Genomic DNA, 26063 nt, shown 5'->3' with positions numbered 1-26063 from the left:
TAATTCGCAGAAGTAGATAAGATTACGACACTGATAACAGTTACTGATAAACCAAATCACACAGTGACGACTCACCAGCTAACGAAACTAGACAATAGTCCGTAAAATATTTGTGTTTTTCAAACAAAAGTGCTTTAGTGATAATGGTGTCCGTACAAACAATCGCCACTATTGTGGTGAAAGCGTTTAAAATTGTAAGTAAATTGTGATACGTGATAAACCCGTCCTAGATACTTTTTAGTAGCAATGAGAGCGATAACGCCCAGTCTTACAATTTAATAAAAGCGACACGCCAATTGATACTATTAACGCAGAAATTGGAAAATAAAATATCGTTTCGATATGCTGATAAGAGTGTGCTTTCTTTTGCAATATCATTTTATATTGACATTTTAATACATGATATAAATCTATTGTTAGTTTTAATACTTTAGGTTTAATGGCATTTATTACTGTATTAAAGAAGCAAACGATCAATTTTAAACTAATTTTCTATCACGGATAAGTCCGCCGCAGATGGTCTATCTGACACCAACTTCACTCAATTAGTTACAGGCGTTTCAAATCGTGCAATTCTAGCTAAGTTTAAAAAAATATGTTTTAATATATGGGAGGCAATATAAGCAAAAGATTCATCACCACATCTACTACATTTAAGGAGTTAAAAGATTTATGCTACAGAATGGGGACTGTATGCTTAAGTTTAAAGAAATTAATGCTCATTAAAAACATTCAAGTCATAAGAAAAAAACATAAGAAGTAAAATATATCACATCGTACGCTGTTATTACATTAGAGAACATCTACCAAAAAAGTTTGCAGGCGGTTCCTTTGATTCCCTTTAATTTGGGGATCACGGGAGATATGTATGACACATTATGAGTAATACATACTAGAGCTAGGTATGAATCATGTCTAGCGATGACTGATGGGAATAAATGGACTGCGGTCATGGCGCTAACCTGCTTTAATCAATTGGATTATTGATTAATATAATTATTATTAATATACGGGTAAACTAATCTTAGGACCACACATTATGTGTCATAATACAATGTACAGTAGAGAATTTCAAATGACTAATTCCTACTTTGTGTACTATTGAAGGTTTAGTCGTGGAATGTAAGTTATTTTGTAAATAATACTTAATCATGAAATATATATTTCGGTTAGATATATTTAGTTTATAAATTTTATTTATTATTTTTTAACTAAATAGAAACGTCTAAAAAAGGAAAAACAATACCAGTATTATCTGAAATTACTGACTATTTAGACAATACTTTTTGACATCAATTATAAAAACAGTTAGTTATTAATATGACATTAAGGTAATTTATATGACATTTGCATGTATTTTTTATATGGCTGGTGGGCGGAGTTTTTATTACTATTTAATGTAAATATATCACTCTCTTTGTAAGTAAAAGATTTGTTTATTTGTGAATATATTAATAATTACCAAAACTCACTAGTGTTTTAAGTGATCTCTTTCTGTCAAATGCTGACAATATAGCTAAAGAACGAGAGAGAGAGAGAGTCATTTATCAATGCAAATGTCTAGTGTCTTGCTTAGCTACAATTTTAACACCTAATAACTGATTTAATGTAATATAATATAGTATGTTATATAGAAATTGCACGAAAAGTGAACTTATTTAGGTCTTAACGACTCCGAGTCGATATCCTTATTTAATCTAAGTATAGTCGAGCTAGGGCTAGGCGGTATGTCCTATTTCTTTTGTATTCATTAGCCAAGGTTGATAGATGATACCACGTGTGATACGGCCCTAGCCGACCTCATTTTATATCAACGTGATAACGAACGATGCTTTAATTGTATAGAGAGAATTTAGGTGAGATCACCGTTAAAAAATGTTTTTTCAGTAGACTTGACAAAATAACGTAATACTAATTCTTGTTACGACTTTATTAAGAATTTTGAAGTACATGTTTTTGGTTAGTTTCAAAAATTTTGTAATTTAAATATATATTTTTTTCTAAATATTTATCATATCTTAAAATCTCTCGAGAAATATTAGTTCTGACAAGTGATTACAAAAACAACAAGAATGCTGACAAATATTTGTTTGGCTAATTAAAATCTTTTTAGGCTAAAAAAAAGTACGTTAAATCCTTTGTTTTTACTTTTTAAGTTGTTAACTTTAATTTAAAAATTGGGGGTATATCGATAGAAGAAATAGACAATTAAAATTTCTTTACGCCTAAAAAATCTATGACGTAATTAAAACAAATATTGTGTTAATAAGACATATGATACAGTTTAATCATAATTTTTTTGCTAAGAGCAGGGATTTAACGATAAGAAACTGCAATAGGTAATGACATTTTGAATTGACAGTATGAAAAACAAATTTTTTATTGCGATATGGAGTAAAATAACTTGTAAATAATTATAAATTTATTTAACTTAGAAAATGTTTTGTAGGAAATAGTGTAGGGTGTATTTTGCTCAAAAGTTTCGCAATAATAATAATTCCGATTTTTATGATAAATATGTATGATAAAACTGTCAAGTTTATAGGCCAATTATAAATTGAGTGTATTTGTAACAAATAGATAAATATTTCAGCTTTATAATATTAGTCCAGATATCTTGGCAGTAGTATTTGCAACAGATGGAATGCACATGGGCTATCACGGATGTGTCTGTATAATTTGATTGTTTCAATCTTGTCTTCCTGTCTCATCGGCTGAATTATAATTGCACCATTATTACTGCACAGATAATTGTCAGCTGCCGGACATAGATTAAATTAAATTGGACTTCAGATGTAATGTGAAAGAAAACTTAAATGTATAAGACTGATAAGTTCTGAAATCCTTTTAAGATAATAATAGTTGCTGCTTATGAACGGTCCATTTACTTTCACTGGGCATTTATAGTCGTCTTAAAATGGAATAAATCACAATAATACAGTCAATATAATTAAGTATATAAAAATATTCTGAAGAAGCTAATATTTTTGTTTTATTAAATCAGAAATTTACAAATATTATTTTTATGATTTAACAAAAGCCAGGTATAAAAAAGAAACTTCTGCGTGTAGTATATACTCTATGGATGTTTCACCCTCTATAGATTATTGACATTTGACCTGTGTGCGAATGTGTCAGATTAGTTTAATATTTTTTTTTACGTAACATTTTAAAAGGTCGACATTTGAATGTATTTTATAAATAGTATTTTGATGTTAATGCAAGATCATTTTTCTATTAAATTAAATATTTATTCATAAACAAACTACACATTATATTTGAAACAGATAAAGATCGCTTATGCTATATTGGTTTTTATTTCTATAACAACAAACTTGCTATTTTCTCATTATACACAGAGTATCAATAAAGAATTCAGCATGGTAATATCTATGTTATAACACAGGTACGATATTTTTACCGTAGGCGAATTTTTTATATATATCCTATTAATTATTTTTCTATCTATACATTCATCTATTTATACATATCTAGTATACGAATTTTAAAAATAGGATATCAAATCCTATGACGTAATTTCCGGAAATAGTCCCTATTCCACCTGTTTTGAACTGATAATACCTCTCTTATCGCGTGTGTTGAATAGTTTTTGCAGTGAGTCACTGTTCAACATCTATAACATTTCATAGAGATAACAAAAGTTCATAGAAATAACTTGGCAGTTATTTCTTATCTACCTTAGCCAACAATAGCTTAAAAGCTACCGCTTTCATAAAAGCACCTCCTGAAGCTGCATGTTATAGATTTTATATTCGGACCTTAATCTCATTAACAATCGTACTTTTTCGGCACATCCAGGAGGATTCATATGCAAAAAAAAATAGTTTACAATTATTTTTATATTTAGTTTATTTTTAGTTGGAATTGGAACCACATGGTTAGGCTATCAATATGTATTTCTTAGCTCCAAACAATAGACGAGCGAGATGTGTCAGCTGAAGGATCTACTTGTCTTTAGAAGAATATGATGAAAGAAACGCCTGCGTCAGCGTCAAATATAACAATGGCGCTTCAATCTAAAAGGTCTGCGCCTCATAATTCTGTATCTGTTCTGTGACCATCGCACACCGTCGACTTTTTTTTACCTAAACATGCCGGTTCCCTCACGATGTTTTACTTCACCAAACGAGTGAGTGTTACCGAACCTACGACTCCAGGGATGAGAGTCGTACGTTGAAACCACTGGGTCAATAAACCTCAATGGATTATTGTAAAACAATTGAAGGTTTATAAAATTCTTTGTTGGTTCCAGGTTCTTAACGTGGTAATTATCGTACTGTACCGGACGGGCTACAATGGAGAGTTTCTGGGAGTGGGAGGGACGTGGAACCTCAACGAGGAGAAGAATCCTGATGCCGAGATCGTGGCATCTGGTGTTATCGTGGGTTATCTCATATACACACTCGTGCAAATTGTCACTTTCCTCTTTGGCACCACAGAACATAAGAGGTGAGAGTTAGCGATATTAATTTACTAATAACACAGATCTCGTAAACATATTGACAAAGCAAGTTTTTTTATAAAGTAAAAATATGACTGATTTACTTTTATGCATAACCTTTGATATTAGACGACATCTGTAAATTATACAAAACGTAGGATTCTAGATCTAATTTTACCGGAATATTACACAGAGAGATTTTTCTGTTCATAACGGTAGAAACTCAAAAACAATGGAGTTATAAAAAAAAATTCAACCTGAGTAATTTTAAGTTAATTTTTTCATAGGCTAAATTTATTTCCAAAATAATGGAAAACTTAAAACCGTGCCATCTCCAGCCGTGTGAAGCAGACATCAGTAAAAAAAACACGCACATTATTCTATCCTTCGGTTTATTTTAATTATATTAGAATATTATATTATTTATTTCTATAACAATAATTAAGAGTGAGAGAGTGTCTCAGTTGCTATAATAGCGAGCGCTCGGGCCAAGATTTCTTCTGACCAATTATGGAAGTACCACTTAGCACTTTTACTTTGAGATAGATTTAATTTCTAACAATAAATTTTCTCACAATTTATTATTCTCGCGGACAAATAAATAATCTTAAATATTCTATGATTTCAGAGCATTGTCAGAAATTGTGATGAATTTTGTGGGAGTGTTCCTTTGGATTGCCGTGGGCGCTGTTGCCCTGCACTACTGGGGAGGATATCAGGGTGAACACCAGTTCCAGTTCGTTTTCGCTGAGAAACAAGTAAGAATAACTACACTTGATTGTCTGTAGTCTAGTTTAAGGAATTTCCAAAATTTTTACCATTTTTTCTATTCTATCAGTTATAAGACATAACATATATATATTTAATTACTTTAAAGTAAACATTTACTTTAATTATTTTAATTTAATTTACTTCCTCAATCAATTTAAAAAAATAATAATCTGTCGAAAAATAAAATCTTACGAAAATTATTTTTATTCGACAATAATCAAAATTTAAATTAATTTATCACATTGGTAATGTACACTCATTATTAAAAAAAGATCTCAATTTAAATTTACAACAAGTTCCCAAATCAAGGTAGAAAAAGAAGAACTGGATAGAACTCTGCGCTACTCTTTTTAATTTCCAAGTTTTGTTAAAGTGAAAGTTCCTAAACTGGACAAGAAATGTCATAATAATAAAGTAATTCGTCAATTGTTTGGACCCTCACGCAGTTACATTTTAGTGAGAACAAAAGAATGACGATAATTCTAATTTTTCAGGTGGGCCTGGCGGTTGGTTCTTTGTGTGTTATCCAGGGAGCTGTCTATTTGTTGGATACGGCTTTATCCGTGATGCATTTTACGAAAGAGATGTAACTCTTCATATTATTAAGTTTTAGCCTCTTTAAGACGTATCTTGTAAGTAAAATATTGTTAAACTATCATTATTATGGCTCTCCCTGATGATTTCATTGGATATTTGTAAGAATAATATTACGAATTTTAAATAAATTAAATTTATCTCAGAACATAACGTCGTATCGTATAACCGACGTCACGCAAATAATATATATAATATTTGACAATATATGTTCAAGGATTTTGATCGTTATAGGTTTATCCCACCTTGTTATTTTTATTCATCACATTTATAGACAAATGTTTTTGTGTTACTTAAATACAATAATTTAACAAACATTGCTTTTTTCATTTGTACTTCCCATTAATGTATGTAAAGTCTCAGCACTGTTACCCTGTAAATCCAATACTACTTGTCTCTTGCGGCGACTTCCACGTGGTAGAAATACTAAAAGTCGAAACCGGTACTCGATTGTCAGGTAACCTTTCAAGGTGTCATCTATAAGCAGCTAAAACCAACAAAATTTCTTGAGACCAATGGATTTTGTTCAAATCCTTTCTTCAGCCCGTGGCTCTTGCCTATACTATATATATGGACCTCTGAAGTTAGAAGATGGACCACTTATCAGAAAAAAATCTGCAGGGATCAATACCCACTATATCTTGGGTGCCTAGCGTACGGTCGTATTCATCAAGCTCCCTGGGCTTGGGGACCGTAATCATTACGAAAATCTTCACAATGAAATACCGCTCCAAATTTGCAACGCGGTACAAGTTTCACGTCTAATTATTTAATTAGAGGTGGGAAACTGCAGGTCACATGTCAAACGAACACAGGTCAAGTGTATTCTGCGCAGGAGTTCCAGTCTCAGTTGTCAGTCTTCAGTAGAAATTGCAAGTGTTAACAACTAAATATACTGCACAATTTGGTAATCTCATAAAATTTGTAATCAAACTTAAGTCTGTACAAATGATTTAAGGACATTACTTTCGCGACGAGAATAGTAAATTACATAGTGCTACCAATATAGAATACACTGAAGCTGGAGAACATATATTCAGGGGACCTGATCACCATTTCACCAGCGTCAAAATACTTCATTTGTGTGGACTTGTACGCAATCAAAATTGCTCCACTAACGGATAACGTAAGTATATTATGAATATATATATAAATCACGACTCGGTATATAAAGTGAAAATTCAATACATTAGATTAAAAAAAAACAGTGGCCCTACAATATTTTTAGGTCTCAACTTCAGATTTTTGTTTCTATCAATCTAATATGCAAGTAGGTGATCAGCCCTCTGTGCCTGACCAACTTAACTTTTTGGGTATAAGGCAAGTTCGTTTACTTACGATGTTTTCCTTCACCGTTTGAGTGAATGTTTAATGCGCACAACTGTCCATTGGGGCACAGCCGGGGATCGAACCTACGACCTTAGGGATGAGGTTCGGACGTTGTTGAACTCAAGTTGACAGTCACAAAACATTAAAAATTACCTAAGATTATTTAGACACTGTAGAATGAGGTCTATGAACAAGTTCGATATTCGCTTCAACGAAATCTTCGACTCTGCTTTGAGAAGCTGTGTTGAACAATGAACGCGTACAAGAGCGTTTGGAAACCTAAAACTTCGGACAGGCAGCGCAAATCATGAATACGAAGAACAGCCTACCACATTTTGTTCCGCGCCTTGTTAATTATTTGCCCTCAACTTGCAAGGGTAAAAGGTATAGGTATATTTTGTGGAATAAGTTTGTTCAAATGTTTTTGTTTCGTTTTTTTATTGCTTGTATTTATTTTTACTCTTTAATGTATAAGGCGTATACTATGGTGTCGTCCTACAGGTACTAAGATTAAACTGGTTATTGTTTTTTTTGGTGTAATAAGATTCGTCAATAGAAAAATAAATTTCATATAACTTGTTTATTATTCGGGAAACATCGGTAAACGTTTATTGAGGCCATCCCGATGTGTTGGATTATACGGTTCATGGGAGCAAAACTGTAACCGTGTGTTGCCATAATATGCCACTCCTTGATCACGTGGAAAAAAAACAGTTGCAAATATCTGTATATTCATAGTTACATTGTGAGGGGCACACGTTAAAATCGATATCATGTTTGCCTATAAGTTGCATAAAAAACATAAAAAATGTATTTTGTGTTTTTTTTACCAATGTGTCAGTGCCGAGCGTTGGTCAGCTTTTATAAATAAATAAAAAATAAGATCTATTTTTCATATATGGCGTCAAGCAATCCCATACTAGGTTGTCCAAAAAATACCTTTTAGTCTTGCAATTTTCGGGTGTTATTTGAGACTTGTGGGTAAACAGTAAACGGAATGGGTTGTTATTAATAACACGGCTGACCTCAGTTACATGGTCAAATAAACCTTACACGTAGCCAAAACATACTTCCTTTTACCAAAACATAAAATTTACACCTTTCTCACATTGAAAATAAATCCATCTAAATATTGAAAATGAAATTACTACGTACAAGACAATAACGCAATTAACATAGTAACAGTCTGTCATTGATCGCGCCCCAGACGCCATCTTGTCGCCGTTTTGGCGCCAAAATTCCGGAGCGATGGGGTGCGTTGAAGGTGACCTGTTTTACAGCCACTGCCCTGAATGCCTTTCATTATTCGTTGATACAATCTGAAAAGACTTTCTACTCAAACTTTTAGTAACGATATTTTTAGTCTTGTCGTTTTCATGAACAGTCCAAAACTGTTATTATACCAGCAACGGTAAGATAAAAACGTAATACTTAATATCAAAAATGGAAAAGAGAAAACATCTACGTATAGGCAGACTTATAATAACATTTTTTTTAAATATATTTATCCTTATTTTGTATGTAACAGTTATTTAAAACTAATGTAATAGAAAATTACAAAAAAAAATCTAAGAACACACCCGTAAAAACAAAACAATATATGAAACCTTAAACTTTTTATCACATATATATATAATTATAAATAGTGCGTTGTGTACCTACAGGTGTAAATAAGTCTGAGAATTGAGATGCAATATTGTGGTTCGCTATACGCGCTTAAACGCTTTACTAAATAAGTTTGTAAAATTAAATTATAATATAAGAAATATTGATTCAAAGTGTAATAATTCCACAAATTTATTAATAAGTACAATAAGGAGGATAGAATCAATGTGAATAACTGAAAATACCGCAGTTTACTCGTAATGCTCATAATTTCAGAGTATTTCATCTGTATTATATTGCAGGAAAACTGAAATTCGTTCAATGACTCAAAACAAATGAGTAATGTAAAGATTCTAATTGAGAATAAGACTAAATTAAGGGCATTTACTCATATTCGATTGCAACTATAAGATGATACATATAGGTCATGGATAAACAGGACGGACTGAAATCTCTTTGAAGACCTTGGGAAACAAGTCTTATGATGTGTGAGTGAAGTATGTTGTGTGTGAAAAGGTGTAGTATCGGTTAAAGGAATGTCTAAGAACATAAACGGGCCTGAAAGATGTCTGGAAGATGATTTTCATTAACGGATCATAACGAAAAATATTTCTTAATAAATATTTGCTGAAGTTAATAAATAGTATCTAAAAGTACTAATTGACTAACAAAGTAATTGCGTTTATATAATTTGAAGACATTTTCCTATTTACGCCTTCGTAATAATAAAAAAATAATAAATCAGTGATACAGAAGATAACATACAGAAGATCTAAAGCCCAGGCCTAAATATGTGAAGCCACTGATTTTTCTAGTTAAAACATGCTAATTTATATTCATAATTGTATATCACGACAATATTGCATCGTGATTGAAACGACTCGTTGACGAGTTGGTGCGTGCTACGAGTAACGATCGCGTATGCAGCTATGCACAACTTCTAGACCGGAAAGCGGTAGAAAGTGGCTTTTCAATTTACGAATACCTACATAATATTATCATTTTACTATTTTTTTCTTAACGGGGTACAGGCAAACTGGCAGGAGGCTCAGCGGGATAAGTGATACCGCCGCATGGACACTCAATACCAGAGGGCTCGCTTTTAATTGGTTCGCTCTTTTCTGAGATCCCTAAGTTGGATTGGTATTAAATTACACCAAATTAATCTCGTAATTATAAAAACATACCACAGATCAACCATTATAGATAATAAAAAAAATATGGTAGAAAGTAAGCGATCCCGATAAAATTGAGTTCTTCGAATATTGAGAGAACTACATTGAACTTGCATCCAAAAACGTCGAAGTTACAATCGCTAAATTTGAGTTTGTTTAGCTTATCAAGAAAAACGGGATTCGTTTTCTTGGATCCATTTATCGAGAGAGGCCACCATAACTAGTCCGGCTATAAATGCTGTTATATAAAAACATTTCTATTTTATCAACTCTTTGGTCACAAAGGTTGGTTGGTTAAGGGGATGAGCTAGCCCAGACCTCACCCCTTTAAACTTCAGAAGATATTCAGTTTTAGAGAACCTGCACTTTTAATGGCTGTTGGGGCGGTGGCTTATAGCGGTGGTTCTATATTACGAACTTATAATAGAATCAACTTATTCGAATTATTATCATTTTGAAACGATTTATTATTATCACTCCATGTCAGAATGAAAATATATACATATATACATTCACGCATACAGCGTCTCAGCCTAAGGACTCCGATGGAAACCGACGAAGATTTGTTAAATTAGAGGTAAGAAGAATATCTTTTCTTGTTTTAAACATACACCACGGAATAATTGTAATTTAGTGTAGAAGAGCTCACTAGCGTAAGGACAGAAATATGGTTTCATTTAAGCGAAATGAATAAAGTTATACACATATTTTTAATGAGTAAATTAAAATATGAAAAATCAATAATGGCATAGATCTATATTATGAAAAAATTGTAAGAAGTAAAATATGGGCAATAAGATAATTGATGGGGACAAAAAATATCAACAGCCTTGAGACAAAGAGCTTGACAAAAGATCTTGACAACCTCAACGCACGAGTGACATCCAGTAACAAAAACTTTGTTAACATTACAAATAATATTACAAAAAAGGCAAAGATGTAAATTACTAAAACATAATAAATCAGTGGCGCTAAACACTTTTGAGGTCTGGGCGTCAAAGCTATATCTGTTTTATGATGATTTGTCAATGATCACTTGAGAATTGCTGATCTACCGTCCCTGACAGTTGCCGTCAACTGCTTGGGTCTAACGGAAGCCGGTTTCCTCAAGATATTTTCCTTTACCGTTCGAGCAAGTGTTCATTGCGCACTTAGAAAGTCAATGGGTGCACAGCGGAATCGAACTTACGACCTCAGGGATAAGATATTATCACATTTATTTTTATAGACAAGGGTCCAAATAAAATAAAAGGTATTGAATTTAACCGTCAAATCATATTATTATTAAAAAGACAAGAATTACCAGTGAGGTGGTGTTATGGGTCAGGAAAAATTGCTTTGAGATCCGAGAAATTTGATGTACGAGCAATTTGACATACGATCAATTTGACAATAAATAACATTCATATTTACACGTTAATGCTTCTACGAAGTTCGTTTGTCTATGGTAGTGTTAGTAATGGGGTTTCGCTAATAAATTAGTTAATCCGAAAATATCCCTGTATCTGTTTCCGTCCCCACTTGAAGTGGCTCTCGAAAGAAACCAGACTTCAATAAAACACATAAAACTATTTAATATCTTTCGCAATAGTACAACTATTTAGGTAACTATTGATAATTGGTATTGTTATTATTTTACAGGCGCAGGACATATAACGATTACTATTTAAGCCACGAAGCTTTGTTTGAGGTATCGCGGAATATACTTAAAAGAAATATTAAAAATATCCTTAACGCTAAATTACCTACATCATGAGCACTAAACCCTCAAGTATATACCCTCACTTTCACATCATCACACAGCACAGCTGAATTAGGTATAACGTTAAATTTAACGTTTTTAAAAAACTAAATAATGTTTATTCATACTTTCCTTTCGTAAATGAACCTTTTTGTATATATTCCTACGTTGGCTATATGTTTAGTATAATTAGTTTGTGTTGAATTAAATAAAAATAAATGATATGAGTACAAATCTTGCGATGACAAGATTAAATAAAAAGCAATTTTACGATTGTTTTTAAAAACAAAAAACTAATATAATTGCTTATAACACACGAGTTGACGCAATTACTAAGAAAGCTAGCAGCAGCTTTGACGATGCGTAGGCCTGTAGGAAAATTCTGGCACTTGCAGAGTTGGGAATGATGGGGTATGTAGAAGTGCAACGTTAGGTCAGCCAGCTAGTCGTCTCGCGGCAACCAGACAAAGCGCTCGCAACGAACCTATTGTGCATTCGGAACCGATTTGAATTTCGAACTTGTGTTTTCGGCCAGTGATTTTCGGTGTTATTCAAGGAGTTATTTCTATCGTTTTTTGGTAAGGCTTATTTAACAAATGTTTATCGTCAAAATTATTGACATTTTAAATGTTAGTGCAAATAATAATTTAGTTTAATTACAAGTGGAATCTGTAATCAAATATTTGCAAGTATATAGGTATTATTTGAAAAACTAAATAATTCTAAATTAATATTTATCGTAGTTACAGAATTCATTTTACAGGATAAATATTATAACAATAAATTAATAATACTTTAATATGGGAACACATAAAAGTATTTAGATTTTGCTTTTGCATAAAACATCGGCACAATAAATATAAATCCAATAATAATATTGTAAAATATTGTATTTTTAATTGTATAACTTTCATAATTTATTATATTAAATTAGTGCCTAATTAAGTATCAATTTGTTTTAGAAATTATATACTATGTAAGTATATAATTATATATATATATATAATAGCGAGTAGAGTAAAATCGTGTTCGTACATAAACTAATAAACATTAATTAATAAAACAAGAGACAATTTCACTGAGTTAGCGGCCGGTTGGAAAGTCGCGGACACGCAATCATTCAAAAAATCCACTCTACTCTATTGGAAAGTGCGCGCGTTACGCGCGAATGAACGCCACTTGTGACCGTACTTTACTATCACCTGAGATATAATTTTCATTAAAACATATACATTATAAACGTTTATTTTTGAAGTGAAACTTCTTTATCGGCGTTGGAAAAAAAATTACCGTCACATTTTTCGGGTACGCCGTACTGACTACTGACGCGTCACATTTTTTGTATGCCGCGTTACTGAATTGCTGAAATCAAAATGACACTCAAAAATACGGGAGAACTGGAAGTGTCACTTATGGGTATTTAAATCAGTGTAGCTTTTCCATTGCCAGTAGGAATTCTAAGTATATTAGTGTACCGATTTGGTTATTAATTTTTTTATTATAGAAATATTTGCGGAAGTTCAGGGAATGTTAAAAAGGTTGGAAACACATAAATAAATAAAGAAAAATGTTAAAAACGTCAATTGAACTTTCTAATAAAAACTTTCTAGCTGAGGAATATTTGACGTCTGTAAAATAAATAAAAAAATGGTTCTATAATACAAGAAATAACTTCCCAAATCGCGATATCAAGTGTATCTTATTTATAAACTTACGCAGCAAAAAAATAATTTTAGTATTAACAATTGTTTGCAAAATACGCAAGATTTTTATAAATGTCGCCGATAACTTTTTAAGGTGTCAGAGTTCGGAGGCGGAGCGCGAGTGGTTTGGGCCATGTCGGCAGGAGACCGAGAGACGGAAGCTCAGGGCAAGAAGGAGGAGGGTAGCAGCAGCGAGGATGGCCGTGCTGCGACCTTCAAACGAAACTGGTGCATCGCGTTTAGGGCGCTTGAACTGGTCAGTATTTTTTCCATAGAATACAAACAAATACATTGTAGAATTTTTCGAAGTCCGCAATAAACACTTTTCAATTCCTACCGTAAAGAAAATTTTCGTATGTCGAAAGTTTAAGACATTATTTAGACGCAAAGTCGATCAATAAACAGAAATATTGGATAAAAACCTTACACTAAACTCACTCCGTTGGATTATCTAGAAAAAGTATTGTTTATGGAATCATTTTCAATCTGTGAACTTCCACAGAACATCAAGTCAATATATACCACCATGGTTATATTGAAAAATCTTTACCAGTGACTCAGTGTTCTTTATTCAAATTTTACAACCGCTAAAGTTAATTGTTTCATAAAAAACACGATAATAATAAGTATTAGGCAATACAGATGTTAACAATTTTGCTTGTCAAAACAATATCCTCTTACATATTTCGGATGAGGAAAATTATTTCCGTTTGAATTTGCAATTAATAAGATTAATATTTTTTGGCATTTAAGTTAAAGATTTAAAATTTTAATCGGTTTTCAAAGGATCAGTTTAGTATTTTGAGTAATAAGTTTATTAATATAAATCTTATTAGGTCAAATTTTTATATGTCTTTTATTAAAAAAGCACTTGGCATATTTTAAGTAATTAACATAAACTGTTGGATAGGTAGAATTAAAGTAAACAAGACTTGAAGATTACAAATTAAAAATTTAATGTCATGATATCTCTAATTAATCACTACATTATAACATCTATCGTATAAGTAGAGCGATAGCTTTCTTAATTAAATTAAACCTACAATTAAATTGTAAACTGGAGCGGAATCAGAAAGATTTCCCACTAGCGAAGGAAGCAATTTGTTTTATACATATAGCGGAAAACGTAATAATTTTAATAGCAATTATTTTGTTTTTAATTTTTCATTATTTTTCAATTATTTATTAATTACTACGTCAATCAAATTAAAAGATAATAATTATTGTGTCAGTTTTAGCAATGTAATTTGTCAATACATTATAGTAAAGCGTATAAATCCTAGTCCTTGGTTGAATTCCATAACACTTCATTACTACGCAATAACTTTTCTCGGATATAATTTTTCAGACTTAGCAAATAAGTTATAAATTAGAATGTCTCTATGTCATTCACATTAAATCAATGGCGCTACAATCTTTTTAGGTCTAAGCCTCAGATTTCTGTATCTGTTTCATGATCGTTTGTTAATGTAATAGGCAAGTTAATGTCAGCCTTTTGTGCCTGACGTACGATTTCGACTTTGGGTCTAAGGTAAGCCAGTTTTCTAACGATATTCTACTTCACCGTTCGAGCAAATGTTAAATGCGCACATAGAAAGAAAGTCTATTGGTGCACAGTCGGGGATCGAACCTACGACCTCAGAGACGAGAGTCGCACGCTGAAGCCATCACTTTTTGTCACAAATAACGTTTAATAATACCAATTATGCAAATAGGTACAACAAACTGGAACTTATGAATCAATTTATCCTCGATTTAAAGATCGTAAAAACCGAGAAATTATAAGAAAACATTCAGACTTATAAAATCACAGAAAATTTTGGTGAGGTTAGGTGTCCAAATACGTTCCAACATATTTGATATTTATGTATAAACGAATGTATATACTCAAACTCAAAATAACTTCATTGATATATATAGGAGTTATTTATAAGCATACCAAATATCACATTAATGTGACAGATTATGTCTTGACAAACACATATTTGTAAAACATTACAAACACGTCGTATTGTTTAAACAAACACCTGTCGGAATTGCAACTTGTGTTTCTGTAAACATTTGTACAAATACTTCCAGAAATTGTAACAAGAATTTCGAAACTGTCCATTAATCAAAAACAATTCAATATTTTGTCTTTGGCATATTTGTATCGCTTCGCAAATAAACGTAAAATGTTTATAAATTTATTAACGATAATATAATTATAAACGATATTATACCCATATATTGTCTAGTCCAATGCGTTTGAGATTTACACGGTTGCTGAATCAAGGTGATACGAATTATATGGAAACTAAATGATTAATCATACACTTATAGACAGAGTTTTAAAAATGAATTGCTGTTCATTTGTCTCGCTAAAAGTGGAGAATGGCTGAACTACTTTGGCTAATTATGATCTTGAAATATTTCCGAACGTTAGAGATGGTTTTAATGGGAAACATAAATAATAAAACAAAATTTTCCAACAAAATAACTAACTTAACCTAACCTAACTGAGAAATATTTGATGTATTTTGTATTTTTAGAAATAACAATTAGTCATTTGGTTGTTATATATTTATAGACGCCTTCAGAAAATTGTTTCATAGCTATGAGGTGATCTCTTTGGTGTGTTTTAAAAATTGCATGAAGATTTGATACAAATATGTTTTGATACAAAGATATGTTAGGCTATACGAAGTTCATCCTTTCATCTTGTATGTTATAGAAACGCGAATATTTAATTGCTATATATATATTTAAATTCTGAAGAATATTACTTTGCTTAGTCATGATCCGTTATTACAATAAGTGTTCCGATATTTAAATATTCTCGTTTTGTTGCGTGACCATTTCCATACAAATTCGACTAGTGATAGCAGGACGCAAAGTACTTTCTAGCCTTTGGGTATTGACATCGTTGCGTCGTTGCGTTTATGAACAACACAAGTACTGCTTACGAAAATTATACTGTGGAAGTGCCATACTGTTGCCTTCGGGCCTCAGCCGAATGGGCACGCTCTGTGAAACAACACTGCCACAGAGTAAACCGGCGTGAAGTGATGCAATAGCATTATGCTATTGTTACTCAGGTTTCGTGCGGTGAGTGAGATTCCCGGTGCTCATCAATTCCCAATCTCCTGCTCTCTCCTATCCTTTCCTTTTCCTTACTGTCCTTCCTTTCAACATTGCTTTAAACATCCGCTATCCATGGGATATACACAAAAGCTTCATAAATGTTGCTTTTTTATCATATTTGAGCCAGTCAAAATTAGACAAATAATAAAATTCAATTAATATAGTTTAAAGCGAAAATATAACAGTTATATATTAAAAAGAGCTCTGAACTACGGCCAACTGAAAAGTAGTCAAAATAAAGTAATTAATTCTCATTTATATGTTTTAGACTTGAATTTAATTGTAATCGCCTAAACTTAACATAAAAAACCAATTTGAAATTTGTTAACAGTTGATAAGTTTTTGTAGAACTTGTGTTACGGACGCGAACGCATCAAAACCGAAAAATAAATGCGAAAAACAAGGAAGTTAGAACTATAGCTTAATATCTTATAGGTTATGAATATCGTCCTTGTAAGGGATCTACTGTATCTCGAACATAATTGCGGTGTGACTCACAGTCATTATGTAGGAAAACAATACAATACCTGGCATAGTCATTAGTAAGGAAAATTGTTTAACGTAATCTACTAAGTGAGGAGTTTAAATTCCTACATGTTTTATACTTCTATCATCTTCTTGACCTGATTGTAAGTGAAACCACTGCCCTTAGGAACTCAAATCGGCATAGGACTCGCATGCAAGTTGCTGGTCATTTAAGAATTGAACGCTCTTTTATTGAACTAAGTCGAATTGGTTCAGAAATCAATAACAAAACTATTATTGTAGAAAATTTATTTTTAATCTTTGTCTTTGATTTCACCACGACAATTCAAACGGAACAATAAAACTTCAACGTTTGATATTTAGAATACCTATTTTTTTTTTATCCATACAGTAAATGTCTTGAAAATGCTTCCAGTAATAACGGAAGCCGTACAATGGGGTATGTAGGACATTGCGATGATTAAATCGAGATCACGCATACAAATTACTTCTATTTGTTATTAGTCCGTAAGCTTACGTGACTTGCTTAATATAATACAATTGTCCTCGCTTTGTATGAGACTGAATTCTCAAGGTAGGATCTTATACAAATTCGTTATGAAATAAAAACAACAGCAATATTAAAACTAATAAGATATTTAGAATAAACCAATTCGACTTAGGGTCCTTCTAGAAAAGAGCGTACCAATTCTTAAAAGGCCGGCAACGCACTCGAGGGCCCTCTTACAGCCGGATCGAAATATCGAAAGTGCGAACTCAAGGATGACCGCACGCTGAAGCTACCAGACAACACTGTTTTCCAGATATAAAAGCGAATTTAATATTAAGTAAATGCATTAATAAAAAAAACAATTTAAATTCAATACAATACTCGGAACGTCGAGTAATGTGAATACTATAACAAATTTGTTGGCGTTTATATTGATTATGACGTTTTTCTAATATAATAGAGGGCGTACTGGCAAGGAGGCTCATCTGATGTTAAGTCCCGCCCATGGACACACAATTTGCTTAAGTGCGTTGCTCTTTTTGTGAAGGAGATTTATTTGAAATCTAATCTACTGCATACAAAATAATAAAGTTTTAAAACACATTTAAAATGCCATCTATCTATATACCTATCTCTGTAAGTTGCCTACAATACTAGGGAACACAAGCAGAAGTAGTAAGCGATGGATGAATTTTGTCACCATATAACTGTTATGAATAAAGTTTTTATTATTATTTGCAGATCCTGGCGGTGATTGCGATTGGTTTGATCATAGGAGCCCTATATGCGCCTCAAGTGGTACAGTCTGATCATCGCCACATCGCACTTATCTACTCCGCTTACTCTAGTGAGTATATAAGACATTATAATGCCCTTTTCTGTTGGAAAAGCATTCGGCAATCTCTAGTAATTTACACGTAGATTTATTTATTATAACTACAATTATAATTAATAAAAAGAGGACAATTGGCTGCCTTATAGATAACTTCTTCGAAATCTTTCAAACGCTCTCTTTCAGGCAAGCACAATAAATATCAGTAATAATATAGAGTATACAGTAATATACAGTATATCTTGGTATTCGACATGTGATTTCCATAGAATGGGGAACTTTATTTAATTTCAGTTCAATGCGACTTTCAGTTTTCAGCGATTTTTATTGTATGTAACGTAATTCGTATGTTCGAGTCGGAATTTTATGATAAGTTGTCTCTGCATAAAGACACAATTTAACAATACTATGTAGCCTAATATAAGACTAATAAGTAATTTAAAACCAAGAAAGATATTTAACATAAGAAAATGGCCAATTACAGCCTCTTGTGTACTATTTATAGTACACAAAATAAGCTACAATTTGGAAACAATTGAAACCGTGACCCGATTGCAATAGAATTACTTGTAATCTATCAATTGAACAAATCGCGGTCAATTTGCCACGTCTTAATAGGGTTTTTTAATAACGAAGCCATTGACATTCCGTGAGCCCGCCAATTAACTTCGAATTAGTTACGTTTAACATTAATTAACTACTTAATCAGACGTTATTCGCCCCCGAGGTGAGTTCTCGAGGCCTTGGAAGCATCTGACGTGACTAACTACGTTAATTATTAAATAAATAAATTAATTAGTGGACACTTTTTGGCCTCAGATTTCTGTATCTGTTTCGTATTTGTCAAGCAACCAGGTGATCAGCCTACTGTGTCTGACACAAGCCGTCAACTGTTTGCGTCTAAGGCTAGCCGATGTTTTCCTTCGCCGTTCGAGCGAATATTAAATGCGCATATAGATAGAAAGTACATTGGTCAGGTGAGAATCTGATATAACTGCTTTTGCCGTGAGCTTATACCGGTTAAAGTATTGGCTAACACAAAGAATTGGCTTTAAAGCACTAAATTTACTGTCAATCTTACACTATCTGCAAAGATTAGAATAATTTCAAATTATGGGGTAATACCAGCTGTAATAATTAATCACTACATCTGCGATGTTCGGAGAATATGGCCAGCGGCAGTCTATGGCACCGAGGTCCTTAATCGTTGCCTACTAAATGCTGTCTCCGACATAATCGACATTTCTATTTCGCAGAGCTAGTTTACAGTATATTTTCTTTTAATTAACGTTATTATCGTATTGGCTTAGTAATAATATTAATACTGAATTACACGACCAAATTAGGGTTCATAGCAATTTAAACTTCATTACATTAAAATTTATTTATGCTAGATGCATTATGCAATAAGTTTCACTCGATTAAAGAGTCCACTCAATATATTTTGTGAAAGTATTTGCTTTGATTATTCATGCAATGAAATTATGCAGTCCGTAAATCAATATCATCTTTTTTATTACAATATGCATTAGGAATTATTATTATATTTTGCTGCTTTTGAAGGCATTAGCTATAAGTATGAAGATTTTCTACCTAAGAGGATATGAGGAAATATTTTGGGAAGCGGGAAGATCTGGACTTTATTAAGTAGAAATTAAGTTTTTTTGTATTGTTGAGTCGTCGTTAGTTTAATGTTTAATTTCAGTTTTCTTTTTTTTTCTAACAATTGATTTATATTTCCTGTTACATATATTTTGTTTTCAATGTAATCTGTTTTGTATTTGTATATTGCCGAAGTGTTTTCTTTTATAATATGGATATGTGTATATATGTCTAGATGTAATGTTTAAGGTTTAAAGAACTTTATTTCTCATTACAAAACAGAAATATTTTATTTACATAAGAAACTTAATATTAATATGTATATATTATATACGAGCGAGATACACGTCGCCATTAGCCGTAACAATTTTAGTCAGCTATGTTTATTCTAACATGCATCTTTAATGCCTTTTTGAATTTGTCAAACACTCCAATATTGCGAATTTGAGATGGTAATTGATTAAATAATTGCACACCCTCATACCTAATAGATTTCTTCAAATAATTTGTACGCGGCTTCGGCAAGATAAGCAAACTCGCTCGACGAGTATTGCGTGTCGTTGTGTATTTGATTTTTTAAATGATAGATGTAAGATTACTTATAGGTAAATAAATATCATCGTCAAAAGGGACTATTAAACACAGCGTTCTCGTGATACATAAATTGTAATTAATATTTTGTTTTTCAGGCTTCATTATTATAACTGGAGTATTAATAATCGCGCGAATCTTCGGAGAGTCCGCTGGCTGGAGGACCTCACTAGCCTTTTCAATTCTGGGTGTCATCATGTTTACAGCAGCGGCAGCTGTCATCTTCTACGGTAAGTTTTAGTTTTGGTCTGCTGTCTTATGCCGACTATTAGTCCATTAGGGCCAAACTTTTCTATTTGTTTTATGATTCTTATTTTTAACATATCTTCACGACGAAAGATAGATTTATATAATAACTTGTAGGACGATAATATATAACTAATTAACATTGTTAAGTGTCTTTGTAGCCTTCGAAACCTTTGTATGGCATATCGCCTACGTGCCATTGAAATTTTAATGTTCCTTTCATATATGAAGATGCCATTGTTACGAGATTTAATACGCCTGATACAATAGTTAATGCGCAAAGCACATATTTGCTTTAAATATTTATGTCTGTAGTTGTTTGTGAGACCAAAAACCATTTAATTTAGACATTAGACTCTCTACTAATCAGCTGTAAGCAATATGTACTACAGTCAGAGTTATTTTACTGCTTTATCTATATAACTATTGAAAAGAGATATAAAAGTGCTATTGTTAAAAAGGCGTTGAATTGTTTTTAATCCTTCAATGCGATACGATATATTCTACGTAGTTATCAGACACTTGCATTACCAAGAGATTTAACCCATCAAATTTAACAATCGCGTTTAACTAATTTTTAAATTTTTCATTTTCTTGCAGATTGGCACCGATCCTACTACGCAAACGTGCGACCAAACAAAAGCTCCTACGATTTACTGATATCATCTGGAGTCTTCTCCGTCATTAATGCTGCTGTCTTCCTCCTCCATGCTTTCCTCACATTCAGAAAAGACGCCGATTATTAAACTAGACCACTTACATAGCACGAAATCCTTTTAGTTAATATGTCACGTTTATTTACTCCAAAGTAATTAATAGTATATTATGTTAGAATTAATTGTATATAATTAAGTGTTGCCCTAAAGTGTAGCTTTTGTATAAAGGATAGGTTAACATTGATTAGTTAATTATTTAAATGTCCCATGATGCAGCTATTTATCGTTTGGCCGTGGATGTGCAAGTTAATAGTTTTAGTTTTACTAAACTTGCAATTTTACTTATACATTCCCTTTGTTTATTAGTTTAATTTTTTTACGAAATAATACCACCGTCTCGTTTTAATTTTGTGCACCTAACAGGTTATGGCAGGGTTTTCAAATGTCAAATTTAACGTCAACACCATAGATTGACTCTGTAATTTATAAAAAAATTAGACGTTAAGAAACGTTGAACAAAAGTTCAGTAATTAAAAAAAACACATATTATATTGAATAAGTTTGAAAGCTCTGGATTATGTTATTCTTAGGTTATGCATATTATAAGTTTTTAATTAATAAGGGAGACCAAAGCAGTAATCAGTATCCGTCCAGTGGTAGTTAAGTTATCTTCTTATCTCTCATCAGAACCAAAACATTGATCAATCCCAAAAAAACAAGATCACAAATCAAGTCAAGTATATGGCAACAATAAGTTATCAGTTACAGATTATATTTTACTTTTAAAGATTAAAATATCAGTTTTGGAATAGTTTTGATTACGGTTCTAAAATTCTTTCTACTTCACTAACTTTCGTATAATTTCCTTATTAACATTCATATTTTTTTTAAATATAAGTTATTAAAATAAATATTATAAGTTCTAGATTTAATGCTTTAGTAGATTTAACTATATTTATGAATGATTCGGCGCTAATGTTACCTTATGCATTCAATAATATTCAGAAGGTACTCGCGTAAAATTATTAGTCGTAATAAGTGTAAGGCATAATATATGAGTATATAAATATTACTTATTTAAGTAATTATAAGATGTATTTATTTCAAATAATTAAATGCTATATTGCAAATAGTGTTTCTTTTAAAACCGTTTTTTGCAGTAACTAATTTTTATTTTGTTTAAAAGATCCCGAGAAGCGGAGAAAAATCTTGATATTAAAAATGTACATGTACTTTCTAGATGCTAGAACCTATCAGTTATCTACATTAGACTTTTTTCTTTCTGCTTTCTGATCTCTAAAATTATAATATAATCCTTTCACGTTATACACAGAAGAAATAAAAATAATACTTATCATTCAGTCATCATATTGAAAAGAAAACTATGTGTTTGATAAGTTAAAGCGTGTATATTCTCATCTGTATTCCATTTACAACAATAATATAAGGTATGATACACAAAATTTGCTTTTAACAAGGGCTTTGAATTTATTAAGTGACAGTTCTGTAATTGCGCTTGGGAGTTTGTTCTAAAAACGAATACAATTTCCATATAAGGAGTGGTTTATCTTCTGGAGCCTGGTTGGTCGCACACTCAAATTAGTTCTATTACGCGTATTATACTGGTGAAAGTCACCATTTGTTTTAAAATCGTTAAATCATAGGACACATAAGCGTCTCGGATTTTATACATTTAACGCTTAACGTATTACTATACGTTAAGCTTTAATTCAAACAGATGACGACTACCTTATACATTTTGCATGAAAATGAAAATACTTTGCAAGAAATATATAATATGTTCGATATGCATGATATACGAATGTATTAAACGAATCATGAATTATTGATGAATACAGTTTAGACAATTAGCTCATTAAATATATACGTTTTTAATTTACTTCTTGTGAAACTTATGAAATGATAGAGATTGTTTGGCTAATATTCTTATTCCAATGTATTATGGAAGATTATGATTTATTAGTGATTCGATTTATGGCACATTAACTAATGCAACCAATGCTGTCTGTATTAAATTCTCTCCAGTCAACGTGTTATTGATCGTTATGGTCCGAGATCCCACTGCAGGATTGGTGCGTTCATCGAGTTTTTGCTTAAAACCAAATTTTTGTGTTTATTTATAATTAGAAGAATATATATTTACTAGGTTGCCTATCAAAATTTGGCCGCCAATATTTTTAATTAAATTATTTTGAATTGATTTTTGGTAAAAGATTACGTTCATTTAATTTTTAAATAAAATAACGTCTACATCACGGTAATTAATATGAAGATTCTAAAAAATCACGGTTGCCGTTGCGCACATGGCCGCACCTCTTTGCAGCCAAGTGTAAACAGGTATGATTTCGATATATTTATACGTTTATAACGGATATCTATTAATTATATGTCAAATTGAAGCTAATTTTTTTCTATTAATTTTCATATAAGGGTGCCTAATTATATCTGGCCGCAAATAAGGGTTGCTGGCGGTTAAAGATGATAAATATTTGAGGTAGAGTGAAAGAGAGTTAGCGCGTAACGCGTTTGTCAGACAAGGACAGCGGTTGCCGACTGTGCGACGCTTTTAAGCCATTGCGCATCCAAAATCATTAGTAGAGTCAATTGTAAATAAATGGTCATAATATTTATATTTTTTTTACGACGAAACAATAACATTAGCGAGCACTTTTGGAATTAAAGTCGAGTACATTGCTTTTTTCGTTACACAAAAAATACGACTTCATCTTTATCAATTTTATTTTACGTTAATTAATATAATAATTTTTAGATGCACAAATAAAACAACAATGTAAATATAAAACGTTGTTTATTTTATTTTTTACGAACTTCAAAACAGCGTGGATTTTCTGTTAGAATAAAAATGCCGCATCTGTCAAATCAAATATTTATCATCTTTAGCCGCCAGCAACCCTTATTTGCGGCCAGATATTATTAGGCACCCTTATATGAAAATTAATAGAAAAAAATTAGCTTCAATTTGACATATAATTAATAGATATCCGTTATAAACGTATAAATATATCGAAATCATACCTGTTTACACTTGGCTGCAAAGAGGTGCGGCCATGTGCGCAACGGCAACCGTGATTTTTTAGAATCTTCATATTAATTACCGTGATGTAGACGTTATTTTATTTAAAAATTAAATGAACGTAATCTTTTACCAAAAATCAATTCAAAGTAATTTAATTAAAAATATTGGCGGCCAAATTTTGATAGGCAACCTAGTAAATATATATTCTCCTAATTATAAATAAACATAAAAATTTGGTTTTAAACAAAAACTCGATGAACGCACCAATCCTGCAGTGGGATCTCGGACTATTAGTAAGCACACCAAATTATAATAGTCTGTGGAGCGTGTTAAATTGTTACCCTATGTTTACTGTTTGACGTTCAGGTATTGTGTAATGTGTTTGCACTTTGCTGTTAGTAGTTGCTAGTTGCTACCAATCTTTGCAATTTGCAATATCCAATTCTTTTGAACAAAAAATAACCTACTTTTGATCCCAATTTAAAATTCGCAATATTGCCTAATGGGTGCTGGAGGTACGATAAAAACATTACTATTATGGTACTTACTTTTTCCGCTTTTGCTAAATATATCCATAACTTTCTCCAGGTGGAAAACTTTTTCTGATCACTAAAATTATATTGCATTTCTTTGGAGGCATATCGAGTGCTTAGCGGTGACCGATAATTGCAATATTCACTATTTTGTAATTCGGCTGGTGCGTCGATAGAGAACATAGTGTTTTTTAATATTTCTGTCGAAATAATAAGAAACTTAGCTACAAACAGCTGACACGTGGCAGCGAACGTCCCGACTGAAATCAACTGACTTCGACGAAGTGCCTAGATCAATTGTGATTTGAATACTCAGCCGCGAGAATTAAATTTTGATAACAGATTATGAGGTTATCGTAAAATCTGATGTAATTTAAGAAACTGAATACTTATTATTGTTTATTTCATACGTCGTATGTATGATTTAGAATTTTATTTTGATTGCGCATTCCTTGACCCATCAACGAAGCAATGAAAAAGCAACTTAAGTGTCTGTTTCATCAATTTAGTAGCTAATAGGCTTCTGTGCCTGACACAACTTATCTTTGCCATTAAGACATGTCGGTTTGTTGGCGATGGTGTTTATCACCGTATAAACTTACGATCTCGGAGAGAATTGCTAACTACTTTACTATACAGTACACAAATAATAAGTCTTGGTCAAACCCTAAAAGAAACCTTTTTTTAAATAACATAACTTCAACTGTTTATAGAGCATGGGCCACTCATTTCTATTTGATTCATTAATATGTTTTCTAATTTGTCTTAATGTGAATTTCTTAAGTCTGTAATATGATCTTCAAAGCTGTTTAGGGACTGTGTAATTTACTAAGTGATAAAGGTGGTATATAGTAGCAAGTTTTAAGAAAAACAAAATGTTTTTAAACACTTGTATTTTGTTTTAACAAGCAAGAATACAAAATATATAAAATAATACAATATTTTCTTGTTATTGTCTTTATATACAAATTTTATTTCCAGTCTATTGTTGATATATCTTTCATATCAGGTGCTTTTGCTACACTTAGGCTTTAAGATGTAAAATATAATGATAAATGATTTTTTT

At 31.8% G+C, this 26063-nt stretch overlaps 2 protein-coding genes across 2 annotated transcripts in view; one reads left to right on the top strand and one right to left on the bottom strand.

The window, feature by feature from the left end:
* The window catches only part of LOC111000115 (adenylosuccinate lyase), a 28061-nt gene extending 2761 nt beyond the window's left edge, over window positions 1–25300 (bottom strand). The window contains exon 1 of the mRNA XM_022269466.2: window positions 25013–25300. Coding sequence (XP_022125158.2) covers window positions 25013–25180 — 168 coding nt within the window. The 5' untranslated portion in view covers window positions 25181–25300. The remainder of the gene's footprint in view (window positions 1–25012) is intronic.
* Window positions 44–22292, top strand: LOC111000117. The gene is made up of 9 exons (XM_022269469.2): window positions 44–194; window positions 4274–4470; window positions 5091–5220; window positions 5728–5820; window positions 6843–6953; window positions 13475–13636; window positions 18221–18326; window positions 20603–20734; window positions 21351–22292. The coding sequence occupies exons 1-9, from the start codon at window positions 144–146 to the stop codon at window positions 21494–21496; spliced, it is 1128 nt and encodes a 375-aa protein (XP_022125161.1). The 5' UTR covers window positions 44–143; the 3' UTR covers window positions 21497–22292.
* Window positions 25301–26063: the final 763 nt, after the last annotated feature.

This window comes from Pieris rapae, chromosome 10 (genome assembly GCF_905147795.1).
Source record: "Pieris rapae chromosome 10, ilPieRapa1.1, whole genome shotgun sequence".
NCBI lineage: Eukaryota > Metazoa > Arthropoda > Insecta > Lepidoptera > Pieridae > Pieris > Pieris rapae.
The sequence above is the reverse complement of the archived record's forward strand: the minus strand, read 5'-3'. Positions and strand labels throughout refer to the sequence as shown.